The sequence below is a fragment of the Sapajus apella genome, unplaced genomic scaffold (assembly GCF_009761245.1).
Source record: "Sapajus apella isolate SASKATOON/1434 unplaced genomic scaffold, GSC_monkey_1.0 scaffold15, whole genome shotgun sequence".
Taxonomy (NCBI): domain Eukaryota; kingdom Metazoa; phylum Chordata; class Mammalia; order Primates; family Cebidae; genus Sapajus; species Sapajus apella.
This window is the reverse complement of record NW_022436955.1, coordinates 1023127-1036035: the sequence shown is the minus strand read 5'-3', so window position 1 is coordinate 1036035 and position 12909 is coordinate 1023127. Positions and strand designations below refer to the sequence as shown.

The following is a 12909-nucleotide window of genomic DNA, read 5'->3' as shown; positions in this document are numbered from 1 at the left end:
TGGCTGGTGACACCTATTCTGATCCAATTTTTTCATTTGATAGACTGGAGGCCTCCCAGAGAGGTGAAGGGGCATATCTGGGGTCACACAGCCAGTTTCGGGGAGACACTGAAACTCAAATCCCAGTCTCCTGGTGGCCTTGCCATGGCTGCTTCCACTCAACCTGTTACCTCTCTGTGTGAGGCAAGATGGGAAATGCTGGGAGACTTTGAGAAAGGCTGACAAAAATGGTTCCCCAAGAGTCTGCAAATGCGTGGAAGAGAATCAAAGGGAAAATAAATGGCCCCTATGAATATTTATGTCGAAACCTGGCTCTATGACCCGCAGAACCAGTAGAGGCTCTGAGAAAAGTTCAATCCAGGGTTGGAAAAACAATAGTTAATTTTTATCAAAACACACAGCAGAGTTGAAAAACAGTGTGTTCCAGAACAAATAAGTTCTGCTGACTGAGTGACCGTAGTTTTTATTCATTCCATTGTGTATGGCCTCCCTGGTAAAGCTTCTTTTTTGTTATTACAAAGCTATTATTATTAAAAATATACTATTTCTAACATCGTGAAATTTTTGTTTTTGTTTTTTTTTACGACACCCAAAGCCAAAATATTCTTTTTTTTTTTTTTTTGGACCAAGGACTCCTTGAGGTTTGAAGAATCAGAAAATTGTTTTCCATGTGGCTCTAGAAAGGCCAATATTCCCTGATGGAGGCTTCCCCTTATCTGGAGTTGGGGATTATCCCAGGGTCTAGCGCAATGCTTTGGAGGCAGGCCCATTCTCCAGGTCCCTTGGGAGCAGGGGAGCTGTTCCTAGTGAGCACAGCCAGTTCCCAGTCCCTCACAGCAAGCCCTGAGGCAGTCAAAGGACAGTGGGAAGTCCAAGCCTTCTGGACTTTGCAGTGGGGTGAACTGAGAAACGCTAACGTCCTTTGGGTCCTAACTCCAAAAAGGAGACTTCAGCTATCCTTTGAAATTCTAGAAGTCTTTAGTCTCCTTCTGAAGTCTAAAGTGTAGGTGCATGCAGTGGATGTAGCTCTTGCAGGAGGCTGACGAAACCTAAAGATGTCTGTTCCTTCAGCCACCCCAGCGCCACACAGGAAGCAGGCACAGGCAGTGGTGCCACCAAATGACTCACCTTTACGCTGCTCGATTATGTTTAGAGCTGCAAGTACCCTCTCACTGGGCCTCACCCACTGGCATTTGATGGCAGTGCTCTTGCACCCTAGCTTTGGGGGATCAAACCCTGGGGATGTTCAAGGTGTAGTGGCCTGAATGCCTTCCCCGAGCCAGGTGTAGGTCCACTCTCCATCTCCCTTGTCCCAGCTTCTGTCCCACCTCCAACCCGACTCTTAACAGCCCCTCCCTGCCAGTGCCCTCTGCCACCTGCTCTTTCCATCTCTTGCAGGTGGCTCCTCCTCCCCTCTCCTTTCACTCAACCTGGGGCTGGGCTTGGACCTGCTCCTGCCTTTCTGATCCTTACCAACCTCGCCACGTCTACACCCCTCTCCACGTCCCCATTCCTGATATCCTTGTCCTCCGTGGTTAACCATGCCTGAAATCTTACCCCTTGCCACTAGACTTCTTCAACCTTTCTCCTTCTTTAAAACTCTTTTTTGACTCTCCTGTCATCAGTATCCCTCTTCACGTGTTGTGTCAATTTGCTTTTCTTCCCCGTGAGATGAGCTGGGAAAATAGCAGTGACACCCAGCTGTGGCTGAGTGAGCCTTTCCTCAGCTCAGCGGGACTCCCTGTGTGTAAACAAATGCAGGGCATGACAGAAGGGCAGTCGTGGTTTTCAAATGTCCCCACCCAAGAGTGGATCCCAAAGTCATTTTAGTGGATTGCAGCCAACAGTGAAAAATAAATAGAACAGAACATACTGCAGGGCATCCCCCATGGGGAGGGTAAGTATTGTTTTGTGACATTTTTGTCTTTGTTGTTTCCATGTGTATGCGTCGCAAGTCTCAGTGTGAAATATATTCCTTACTATGGGTTGCAACCAAAAAGTTTGCAAAGTCCCTGGTCTAAAGAACCAGTGAAGACATCAAAGACCCATTATTGAAAGTGATGGGAGTGAGAAGTAGTTCAAGAAATTTGCTTGGGCTGGGTGTGGTGGCTTGCACTTTGGGAGGCCAAGGCGGGTGGATCATCTGAGGTTAGGCGTTTGAGACCAGCCTGGCCAATATGGTGAAACCCCATCTCCACTAAAAATACAAAAATTAGCCGGGCATGGTGGCGGACACCTGTAATCCCAGCTACTCAGGGAGGCTGAGGCAGAAGAAACACTTGAACCCGGGAGACAGAGGTTGCAGTGAGCCAAGAATGTGCCGTTGCATTCCAGCCTGGGCAACAAGAGAAAAAAACTCGGTCTCAAAAAAAAAAAAAAAAAAAAAAAAAAGAAAGAAAAGACAAAAGAAAAGAAAAGAAATTCGCCTCACTGTGGAGGCTCAGAGAGAGCCTTACATTCCTCCTTGGAGCACCTGTAGGTCCCACAGGTGAGGCTCCCATTGTCCTATTGGAGGAAGGAGGCATGGCTTAGGAACTTTCACCCAGGAAGGTCTGCAGAAACTGTCAAGATTCACACCCAGCATTGGGACTCCTGTTTGCATACAAATCAAAGACTGAACTCTTAATTAATGGTCATCAAGATCAAAAGAAACCCTTTAAAAGGAATAGGATCCTTTAGAGAGTTTTCCTTGCAGCTCCATCTGCTGTTTCTCCAGCCCATAAAAACAAAACCCAGAGAATGTGTCCGGTGGAAGCAGAGTCCAGCCAGATTTGGAAATCTACCATCTTTTTTGGTGAGATCATCAGATGCTACCACTTAAAGTGCAACAGAACATGAGTCTCATCCCTGTGGACTGCAGCCAGTCGAGTTCCAACTCGTCCCACGCACCCCCAGTGGCGGACAGGGATGGCCAAGCCCGGAGTTACTGGCAGTAAAAGGTGAGCACGTTTTCCTGGTTTCCTCGGATCAGGATGACTGGAGGTCTGAGGTCCTGGGACAGCGTGTCCAGCCAGGCCATGTACAGCGAGCTTGGGCACTTCCCCTTCCTCCCTATGGGCAGAGTGCTGCAAGGCAGGAAAAAGTGGCACCAGAGAGATTAGCATGGGGCCTCTCCAACGCCCAGCTCCTGGCTTGTTTTCAGAACAGCGAGTCTGTTTACTGTCCCTCAGAGCTCCTTCCACCCACCCTAGGAGTGACCTCCCTGCTTTCCGCACAAACATGACCCACAATGGACCTTCCTCTGTGAAGCGTTCCAAACGAAGCTGTGGCCAACGGGCCCCGTGGGATGCAGTCCTCGCCAAGCCCACGAACTCACCCTCGCCTTGTTCACCCCCGATGCCCTGTAGCTTTCTTTCCATTCCCAAAAAAACGCCATGCTCACTCCTGCCTCCAAACTTTACACTTGACACTCTTCCCACCAGGAAGGGAGCAGCCCAGCTCTGGACCTGGTGGCTTCCTTCGAGTCAGGCGAGTGCCCCCACCTCCTTTCCCCGTCACTCCTCCCGGGCAGGCTGCCCATGCCTCTTCCTCACATCACCCACTTTACTGCCTTCAGAGTTCTTCACAGTCCCAACACATCTTCACATGATTTATGTGCTTGTCTCCCCACATTAGAATGTTCACTCACAAGCAGGCCGCGTCTGTCTTGTTCACCCCTCTTACCCAGTGCCTAGAACACAGTCTGATACAGTCGGGCTCAGTCTATATTTGTTAAGTCTATATTTGACCCCTCCCCATCAGGCTACCTGCTTCATGCCAGGCTTGCCTCTCCAGCCCTGTGTCCGCCTGTGGCCACAGCAGTGTGCTATGTTTCTGTTCATTCATTATCCAGCTCAGCATCCTTGTCCTGCCTCCCATCCTGAGCAAGAGTCCCTAGGAGCAGGGCTCCACCACTGCCTGTGGGGAGGCCCCTTGTCTTAACTGTGCAATGCTGCACAAATAACGAGATGCCCTGGGAATGCTGTTCAGCCCTGTCTTCCAACTATTTGAGGAAGTGACTTTTCTACTATCTGGAGAATTCCAAAAATGCACTGGGATGGCTGCAGCCACCCAGCTCTGGGCTCCAGGGGGGGCAGCGTCTTACAGGTCCAGATGGTCCCAAGTGAAGTTGGGGCACCAGCACCTTAAGTGGGACTCACTTGTATGTCTGTTTCCCCCGCAGCACTGTGCTCCTTCACAATTGAGGGAACCGGGGCGGGAGGAGGATGCTGGAGCACTGGGGTCAGAGCCAGGCTTTGGCGTCTGAGTCATGGATTTGCCACTTCCTCAGCCATGTGACCTTTGCAGAATTTCTCTTCCCTAAGCCTCCCTCACAGGATGTTTGTGATGCTAAAGTCAGCAAAGCACACGCAGGCACAGCATAATGCCCGGCACGTAGTGAGTGCTCTGTAAGGTCAGCAGCTGTCATCATCACTTAATACTGACCAGCACGAGATGGCCAAGCCAGCGGCGGCAGAGCTGGAACTTGAACCAAGGTCTTGGCATCTTCCCTCCGCAGTGGCCTCTGCTTACAGCAACTCTGCCCTCCTCTGAGAAGGGTAACTGGGAGCCTAAACAGCTATGTCATACTTGAAGTTCCAACCACAAAGCTTCAGCTGGGACAAGCCCTACCCTCCTATAAAAAGCAAGGTCCCAGGCCAGGCGCAGTGGCTCACACCCATAACCCCAGAACTTTGGGAGGCCGAGGTGGGTGGATCACTTGAGCCCAGGAGTTCAAGACCAGCCTGGGCAACATGGTGAGACCCTGTCTCTACAAAAAATACAAAAATTACCTGGGTGTGATGGCACACGCCTGTGGTCCCGGCTACTCAGGAGGCTGAGGTGGGAGGATCGCTTGAGCCGGGGAGGTTGAGGCTGCAGTAAGCCGTGATTTCGCCACTGCACTCCAGCCTGGGCAACAGAGTGAGACTTTGTCTCAAAACAAACAAAAACTAAGGTCTCAAAAATTAGGGAAGGTGAGTGGGACCAAGGGCATTCCATTAAGCTATAGTCATCTGAGTTCAAATATTTAGTGACTTTCCAGGGGAAAGGGACATAGGAGTACTGAAAGCAAACTCTCCTGACAGCAGTTACGCGAGAGGCAGACAGCACCGTCCAGGAAACAGACGTGATTTCAGGGACTGAATTCAGAAACTTCAAAAGCCATAGGAGAATTGGTGCCTGCATCATAGGGACGGGGAGCACCCATCACCCCTGAGATGGACTTTTAAGCTTCAGCATGGAGTTCCCTCCCCCAGCAGAGCTTGTCCACCTGTCCAAGAGACAGCTCTCTTTAAAATCACCCCCGCCCCCACACCAATCACTGACAAGCTCTATTCCTGCTCACAGGATGTACACGCCTTAAGCTACTAATCTTCAGAAATAAAGCTGTTCCAGAACAAAAGAACATTTGTTTTCAGAATTGCATCTCTTAGCCACAAAGAAAGGCAGCCTTAGATCTAATCTAGATGTGAAACGACAGCCCTGCATCAGAACCACCGCCAGGGGCTCCAGCAGTTCCCACTTCCTGTCTGCAAGATCCTGGCCAAGTTGCTTCACTTCTCTGAAGCTGTTTCCTCATCCCTAAAGCGGGGGCTCACAGAGTTGTGAGCCAGGCACAGTGGCTCATGCCTGTAATCCCAGCACTTTGGGAGGCCAAGGCAGGTGGATTGCTTGAGCTCAGGAGTTGAGACCAGCCTGGGCCAATACAACGAAACACTGTCTCAATAAAAAACACACAAAACTAGCCAGGCCTGGTGGCACATGCAGGTAGTCCCAGCTACTCAGGAGGCTGAGGTGGGAGGATTGCTCAAGTCCCAGGAGGTGGCGCTGCAGTGAGCTGAGGTTGCACCACTGCTCTCCAGCCTGGGTGACAGAGTAAGACCCCGCCTCAATAAACAAAGAAATTAGAGGGCCAAGAGGTCTGAGTCACAGGTTACAAAGAGAAAACAAAAAAACAAAGAGGTTGCAGTGAGCTGAGATCACGCCACTGCACCCCAGCCTGGGTGACGGAGGGAGATGCTGTCTTAAAATTAGGGTTTTGAAAATTCATGAGGCCTGATACTTTGAGTAGCATAGAGGCTCAAGCCATAAAATGCAATGTTGATTATTACTATTTTGATTATTGCTGTTCGGCTTTGAGGAGGAAGTGTTTGTAGAAAAAAAAGGTGTCTGGACCCAACAGGAATATGTTGCTAGGCTAGGCAAAGGTTGCTGGGCTATTTATGAGGCTGGTTTATCAGCTGTGCTGGGGTAACTGCACTCAAACCTGGGGCCACTGATAACCCGCTGATTAGTCAACAGCAGTCAACCAAGTGCTGCCTCATCTGGCTCTAGAAAATGCTCCAAGCACACTCTCCCAAATGCTAGACAATGTGATTTAATCATTTCACAGAGGCTTGGGAGATTTTTTTTTCCCTTCCTCGGAATTTCTGGGCTCCACCCCAGAGCCTGGTCTGGAAGGCATTGAGGACCTTGTTTCTGTAGTCCCCTGGTGGTTCTGATGAAGCTGACCCTCTGGCTGAACTTGTAGAAACACTAGGCATGGCTCCAGGTTGGAGATTAGTGCTGGACAGATGCAGCTGCTCTGTCCTCCTGGTGGATTCGGCCCAATAGCTGGGGCCTCTTTGGACAACAGCTGTAGCTACCGGCATGGGGTGGAACGCCCTGGGTAGAGGTCTTCTCTGAGGTCTCCGGATTTATAATTACTTGTATTGGCGAATCCCACAAAAGCTGGTGGGTAGGGTATTGACTTTCCCTCTGATGTTGGGGGATGGTGATGGGGATGGGGGTTGGGAAGGGAGAGATTCCAACAGGTGGTCACCTCCCCAGATGAAATTCTTCATCTTATGGCTTAAGAGACTGATTGTTTTTAAAAATATATAGATAGGGTCTCACTATGTTGCCCAGGCTGGTCTCCAACTCCTGGGCTCAAGCAATCCTTTGTCCTCAGCCTCCCAAAGTGTTGAGATTACAGGCATGAGCCACTAAGCCCGGCTGAGACTGACTGATTTTAATGACAAATAAACAAAATCACAGCATGTTAGTATGAAAGAGAATCTTGGAAATACTTCTGTTTAACTCTATAATTAGGAAAACTGAGGCTAGAGTGACATGGGGTCTTACCCAAGGTCACACTATTAGTGGGCAAATAGCATAGAGAAAATGCACACGTGCTTCTCTGAACAGAGGCAGCACTCGTTAAGCCGTGGGCTGGCACAGCCATGCACACCCAGCAGGCACCATACCCAAAGAAGAGTCTGGGGAGGCGTCCCAGGACGAAGCCATTTGCACTGTCACTCACTCAGACCCAGCCCTCACCCTGGACCAACCTTGCCCTAGGAACATTCTCTGCTAGGTGTTGACGAGAGGTTTGGAGATAAACCCAGCCCCTTTCCTTAACACCGTTCTCCAAGGAAACACTGAGCACTTTCTTTGTACAAAAAAATTATGTCCCTAAAGCCCCAGGAAGCATTATTCTGGGCAAGCCAGCTTCCTGGGTATGCAACCGGTGCAGTCACGTGGGGCCTTCTGGTTAGTAGGGTCTCTTGCTTTGTCTAATGCTCTGCTGCCACCATCTTGACATCCTGCTTTATTTTTCTCTAATGCCTTGTTTAAGTCACACAAGAAAGTGTTGCAAGTGACAGTTCAACCCAATTGACTACACTATAAATTATATCACTATCGGCGGCCAGGCGCAGTGGCTCACACCTATAATCCCAGCACTCTGGGAGGCCAAGGCGGGTGGATCACCTGAAGTCAGCAGTTCGAGACCAGCCTGGCCAACATGGTGAAACCCCAACTCTACCAGAAATACAAAAAATTAGCCAGGCAAGGTGGCAGTACTTGGGAAGCTGAGGCAGGAGGATCACTTGAACCCAGGAGGTAGAGGTTGCAGTGCCCAGAGATTGCACCACTGCACTCCAGCCTGGGCGACACAGTAAGACTGTCTCAAAAAAAAAAAAAAAAAAAGTTATATCACTATCTGAGAAATAAATACAATCATTCTTCTTCTTCTTCCTCTTATTCTTCTTTTTTAAAAAAGTGTACACTAGCACTGGGGGCATTGGGGCATGAGGAATGCTGAGTCCCAGGGGCAGACTGACAGTGGTCCGTTTCTGGTCTGTTGCTAGACTCATCTGCTGAGAAGGGGTTGCACATTGCATAGGATATTAGGAATCATGAAGATTTCTACATGTTCTACCGTCTACTGGCACGTAGGAAGTGACTGGGAAGAACAGAAACTTTGTAAGTCAGAACCATTTGCTACCGTCTGAATATTCATGTCCCGGAAATTCACACGTTGAAATCCATATCCCCAGGGTGGCAGTTTTAGGAGGTGGGGACTTTAGGAGATGATGAGGTCATGAGGATGGAGCCCAACTCTGAATTTACCATGCTTTGATCTAGGGACTTCCGGGCCTCTAGGACTGTGAGAAATAAATTTCTGTTGCTGACAAGCCCAGTCTATGGTATTTCTTTCTTTTTTTTTTTTTTTAGACGGAGTTTCGCTCTTGTTACCCAGGCTGGAGTGCAATGGCACTATCTCAGCTCACCGCAACCTCCGCCTCCCGGGTTCAGGCAATTCTCCTGCCTCAGCCTCCTGAGTAGCTGGGATTACAGACGCGCGCCACCATGCCCAGCTAATTTTTTGTATTTTTAGTAGAGACAGGGTTTCACCATGTTGACCAGGATGGTCTCGATCTCTTGACCTTGTGATCCACCCGCCTCGGCCTCCCAAAGTGCTGGGATTACAGGCATGAGCCACCGCACCCGGCCCAGTCTATGGTATTTTGCTATAGCAGCCCAAATGTTCTAAGACATGATTCCCGAACACTGCTTGAGTGTATGGAATTACCGTTTTAGTATTATCCAAGCATGTTTCTAGCTCTGTCACTGAGGCTGCAGTGCAGTGGCATGATCTCAGCTCACTGCAACCTCTGCCTCCCTGGTTCAAGCAATTCTCCTGTCTCAGCCTTCCAAGTAGCTGAGATTACAGGTGTGCACCACCACACCTGGCTAATTTTTTGTATTTTTAGTAGAGACAGCATTTCACCACGTTGGCCAGGCTGGTCTCAAACTCCTGATCTCAAGTGATCCACCCACCTCGGCCTCCCAAACTGCTGGGGTTACAGGTGCCAGCCATGGCTGCCAGCCCATGGTTATGTTTCTAATCGCCTAAACCACTCTCCTGGTGACCAAATTCCACTAACTGGTAGAAGCAAACATTTAACCTCTACCCTGTCGATGAAGAGTAACTGGTATTGGTGCCTTTTGAAGCCTCCTGGGCATCTTTTTTTCACATGAGAGTTTTTAATCTTCTTGTAAAATATCCACAATGGCCGCAGATCACATCGTCGCCGCCCCTTTCCTCCAGCAGCAGCAGTGGCCTTCATGGTCCCCTAACTTCCTTCACTCTGTTCCCGCGTTCCTTTCGTTGCTTTCTTGAGGTCTTTTTCTTCTCTTACAGGCCACGTCTTGCAAGTCTATGTTTGGGTTCATTTTTCTTTCCATGATCCAAGGAATCATCAATCATACCAAACTAGCTGTCTTGCTCTTGCTCCACCAAAGTTAAATCCAAATGCAAAGATGATCTCCAGCGTGGTCTTGTACATTTTGGCTGGTTTGTCCTAAATTTCTATCTTAGGTACTGTTGCCTTCCCAGGGTGAAGGACATCGATGGCCATTTCTTTCCTCTGAAGTAGTCAGTTGGTCACGACCTTCCTAGTTTGGATAGCTACTGAGTCATTCATGATGGCGGTCAATCTTCAGGCAGCCAGAGAGGAAAAACCCTTATGGGCATCTTAAAATGAACTGGAGGTCCAGAAACCTCCAGGTCAGGTCTCCAAACTGTTTGCTTAGCTTCTAGCCTTTGGTGAGACCTAGGAGGATGCATATCCTCAGGCTTTATCTACTTATTTGCTAGAAGCCATTGACCTTTTTTTTTTTTTTTTTTTAAGACAAGAGTCTCACTCTGTCGCCCAGGCTACAGTGCAGTGGCACGATCTTGGCTCTGCAGCCTCCACCTCCTGGGTTCAAGCGATTCTCCTGCCTCAGCCTCCTGAGTAGCTGGGATTCAGGTGACTGCCACCACACCTGGCTAATTTTTGTACTTGTAGTAGAGACAGGGTTTCACCATGTTGGTCAGTCTGGTCTTGAACTCCTGACCTCGTGATCCACCTGCCTCAGCCTCCCAAAGTGCTGAGATTACAGACATGAGCCACCAAACCCGGCCAGCCATTGGCCATTTTCAGTCTGAACCCATTTGCCATTTTGATTTTCTCAAAGAGGCACTTACACTACCTAAAAGAAACATTGCTGGTGCTCTCCTGAAAGAGAGTACTGCAGACACAGCAGTCAGGGATGTATGCAACTTATATAGCACTCAAGCAACAGAGGTAGTGGAAAAATAAGTTTGAGTTGCTTTTATCACCCTCAGTGGACGACTTGTTCTGAGGTCTCTTCTCATGAATCCAACATCCTTAGATCCTGGCATCTGCAGTCCAGGTCAGATGTGACAAGTCTGGGAACGGGCTGTACCGCCAGAGCTGAGGGAGCCCCTATCTGAGCACATCTTTCTAAAACAGTGTGCGGTGCTAGGTTTGGGGACCTTCTTGCCAGAGCTTCTTGCAAGTTTGATGAAGCATTTGTGGTTGCTCTCCAAGGCAGGGTGCATTTTGCAGATTTATGGAAACATTCAAACATGTGAACATTGAAAAATGATACTCTGAAATTTCAGGCCCATATCATCATCTTTCTACATCAATGATCAACCGATGATCAGTTTTGCTGAACCTCTGCCCTCTCCTCCTTTCCACCACCATGAGATTTTTACTAAAACAAATTCCATACAGACTATGTGAGAATGTAAGGGAGATTACTTTGAAAGAAAAGACCTTGACCTTCTTAATATTTTCTGAGCAAGGAGCCACACATTTTTGTTTTGTTCTAGGCCTTGCAAATTGTGCAGTTGGTCCTGGCTTCAGGTTATGAACAAGCAGGTCCCATGGACGTTGTGGCTGTCCTGCAGAACCTGGCATCTGCAGTCCAGGTCAGATGGTGATAGGTCTGGGAGTGAGTTCCACCACCCATCACCAGAGCTGAGGGATCCCTTCTGTCTGATTCCCAGGCGGTTGGCCCTCAGGAAATGTACAAGAGGCCAGTTACTTGCCTTGGCAAAGACCCCTTATCCCCTGAGCTGAGGGCTTGGCTGATCATGTTCTTCTTACAGGCTTCAGAAAGAGCAGAGCCACCCTGAGACCCTCGCTGCATAACTGTCACCTTCCATCCCACCTTCTGCTTGCTCAGCCCTGGCTGACACACCCCAGGGGTGGCTCAGAACTGGACATGGGTCCAGTAGGAACAGCCAGGGCCGGGGCAGGCCTCCGTTACTGTTGCTCAGGCTTGGAACCAACATCAGTTGGGAATGGCTGATGGCCAAAGAGGGCCAAGTGATTCCTAAACAACCAGGAATCGATGTCCTTCTGGAAACAGCTGGGTTCCCTTTTTGCCAAGTGCAATTTGGTAGGAAAAGGCAGCCACCAGGATAAAGCAATGACAAGGGGAGGTCAATGGTGTCTGGGACACGTGAGGCCCTCAGCTTCTGCCAGCTGGAGCTCAGGTATGTGGCAGACTCGGGCCCAGCCACGTGCTGAGAATCACCAGGGCTATGTTTATGGGAGTTTTGGTCCTTCTGCTTCCCAGGGAAAGGCTCCGGTCGTCTGTGGTGCCCCCATTGAGCCCCTTCCCAGAGCTGAGACACCTGACCCCAGACAGGCTGGTCCTCCCACCAGCCAGGAACTACTTACATGACGATGAGAGCAGCATCTCTGGAGTAATCCAGCAGAATCTCATTCAGCCTCACCTGCCGAAGGGACTGAGCAGGAGAAAGCCAAGTGATCACTTCCCATATCCTCGAGAGCACTTGACCCCTCACCACATCCACAGCCTCGTTAACATTTTCAACTGGATTCATAAATTACTCCCTTAAATTCTTATTGACTCTCCTGCCTCCAGGAAGAAGGGGACCCTTGGAGTAATGGAGCACCAAGCTCACCTCCTCCAAGAAGCCTTCCATGATGTTTCCTTGTCTGACTCTATGACCATAACCACTGGGGTAGAAGGAAGAGAGAACACCTTACTAGGTTCAGACCTCAGCTCTCATATTTCATAGCAGAGAGAACTTGAGCAAGTCATGTCACCTCCCTGACCTTCACTGTCTTCATCTGTAAAATGGGTATGATGATACCTTCTCCAGGTGAATTTGGAGAGTTTCAAATGAGACAACCTACGCAAAAGCACCCAGGAGACGGCCTGGTACATGAAAAATGCTCTAGAAAAGACAGGGGAACTAGGAGCAGGGACAGGTCACCCCACTTCTTCTGTAACAGAATATTGGAGGGTCTCCTTTGGACACAAGGTTTTATTCATCATTTTCCAAAGACCCTGATGGCTGCATGAGCCCTTTGGGGCAAGGTCTAGGGCTGACAGATTAGGGAAGTCCCCAAAGCTTGTGTGGGACTGGGTTGGGGGTCACCCCCTGCCCTTCCAGAGCTCACCCCACCTCGACACGGCCACGGGTACAGGCACACTTTACCTTAGCCCTTAGAGTCCTGAAGTACTGTCAGGAAGGGGCACCATGGCCCTGAGCTGTGTCAGGGCAGGGTCTAGAGGCTAAGGGGGGAAGGTCAGGCCGCTGTGTCCCACAGGATGGAGTCTTGCTCTGTCGCCCAGGCTGGAGTGCTCTGGTGTGATCTCGGCTCACTGCAACCTCCCCGTCCTGGGTTCAACCAATTCTCCTGCCTCAGCTGGGATTACAGGTGCTCACCACCAAGCCCAGCTAATTTTTTTTTTTTTTTTTTTTTTGTATTTTTAGTAGAGACAGGGTTTTACCCTGTTGGTCAAGCTGGTCTTGAGCTCCTGACCTCAAGT

The 12909-nt window shown here is 49.5% G+C and overlaps 1 protein-coding gene across 7 annotated transcripts in view; it reads right to left on the bottom strand.

The window, feature by feature from the left end:
- Positions 1-2566: 2566 nt before the first annotated feature.
- SLC12A3 (solute carrier family 12 member 3) overlaps positions 2567-12909 on the bottom strand; it is a 45412-nt gene continuing 35069 nt past the window's right edge. For all 7 annotated transcript variants that reach the window (XM_032283941.1, XM_032283938.1, XM_032283940.1 and 4 more), the window contains 2 exons: positions 11787-11854; positions 2567-3065 (listed from right to left, as the gene is read on the bottom strand). In XM_032283941.1, coding sequence (XP_032139832.1) covers positions 2924-3065; positions 11787-11854 — 210 coding nt within the window. In that variant the 3' untranslated portion in view covers positions 2567-2923. The remainder of the gene's footprint in view (positions 3066-11786; positions 11855-12909) is intronic.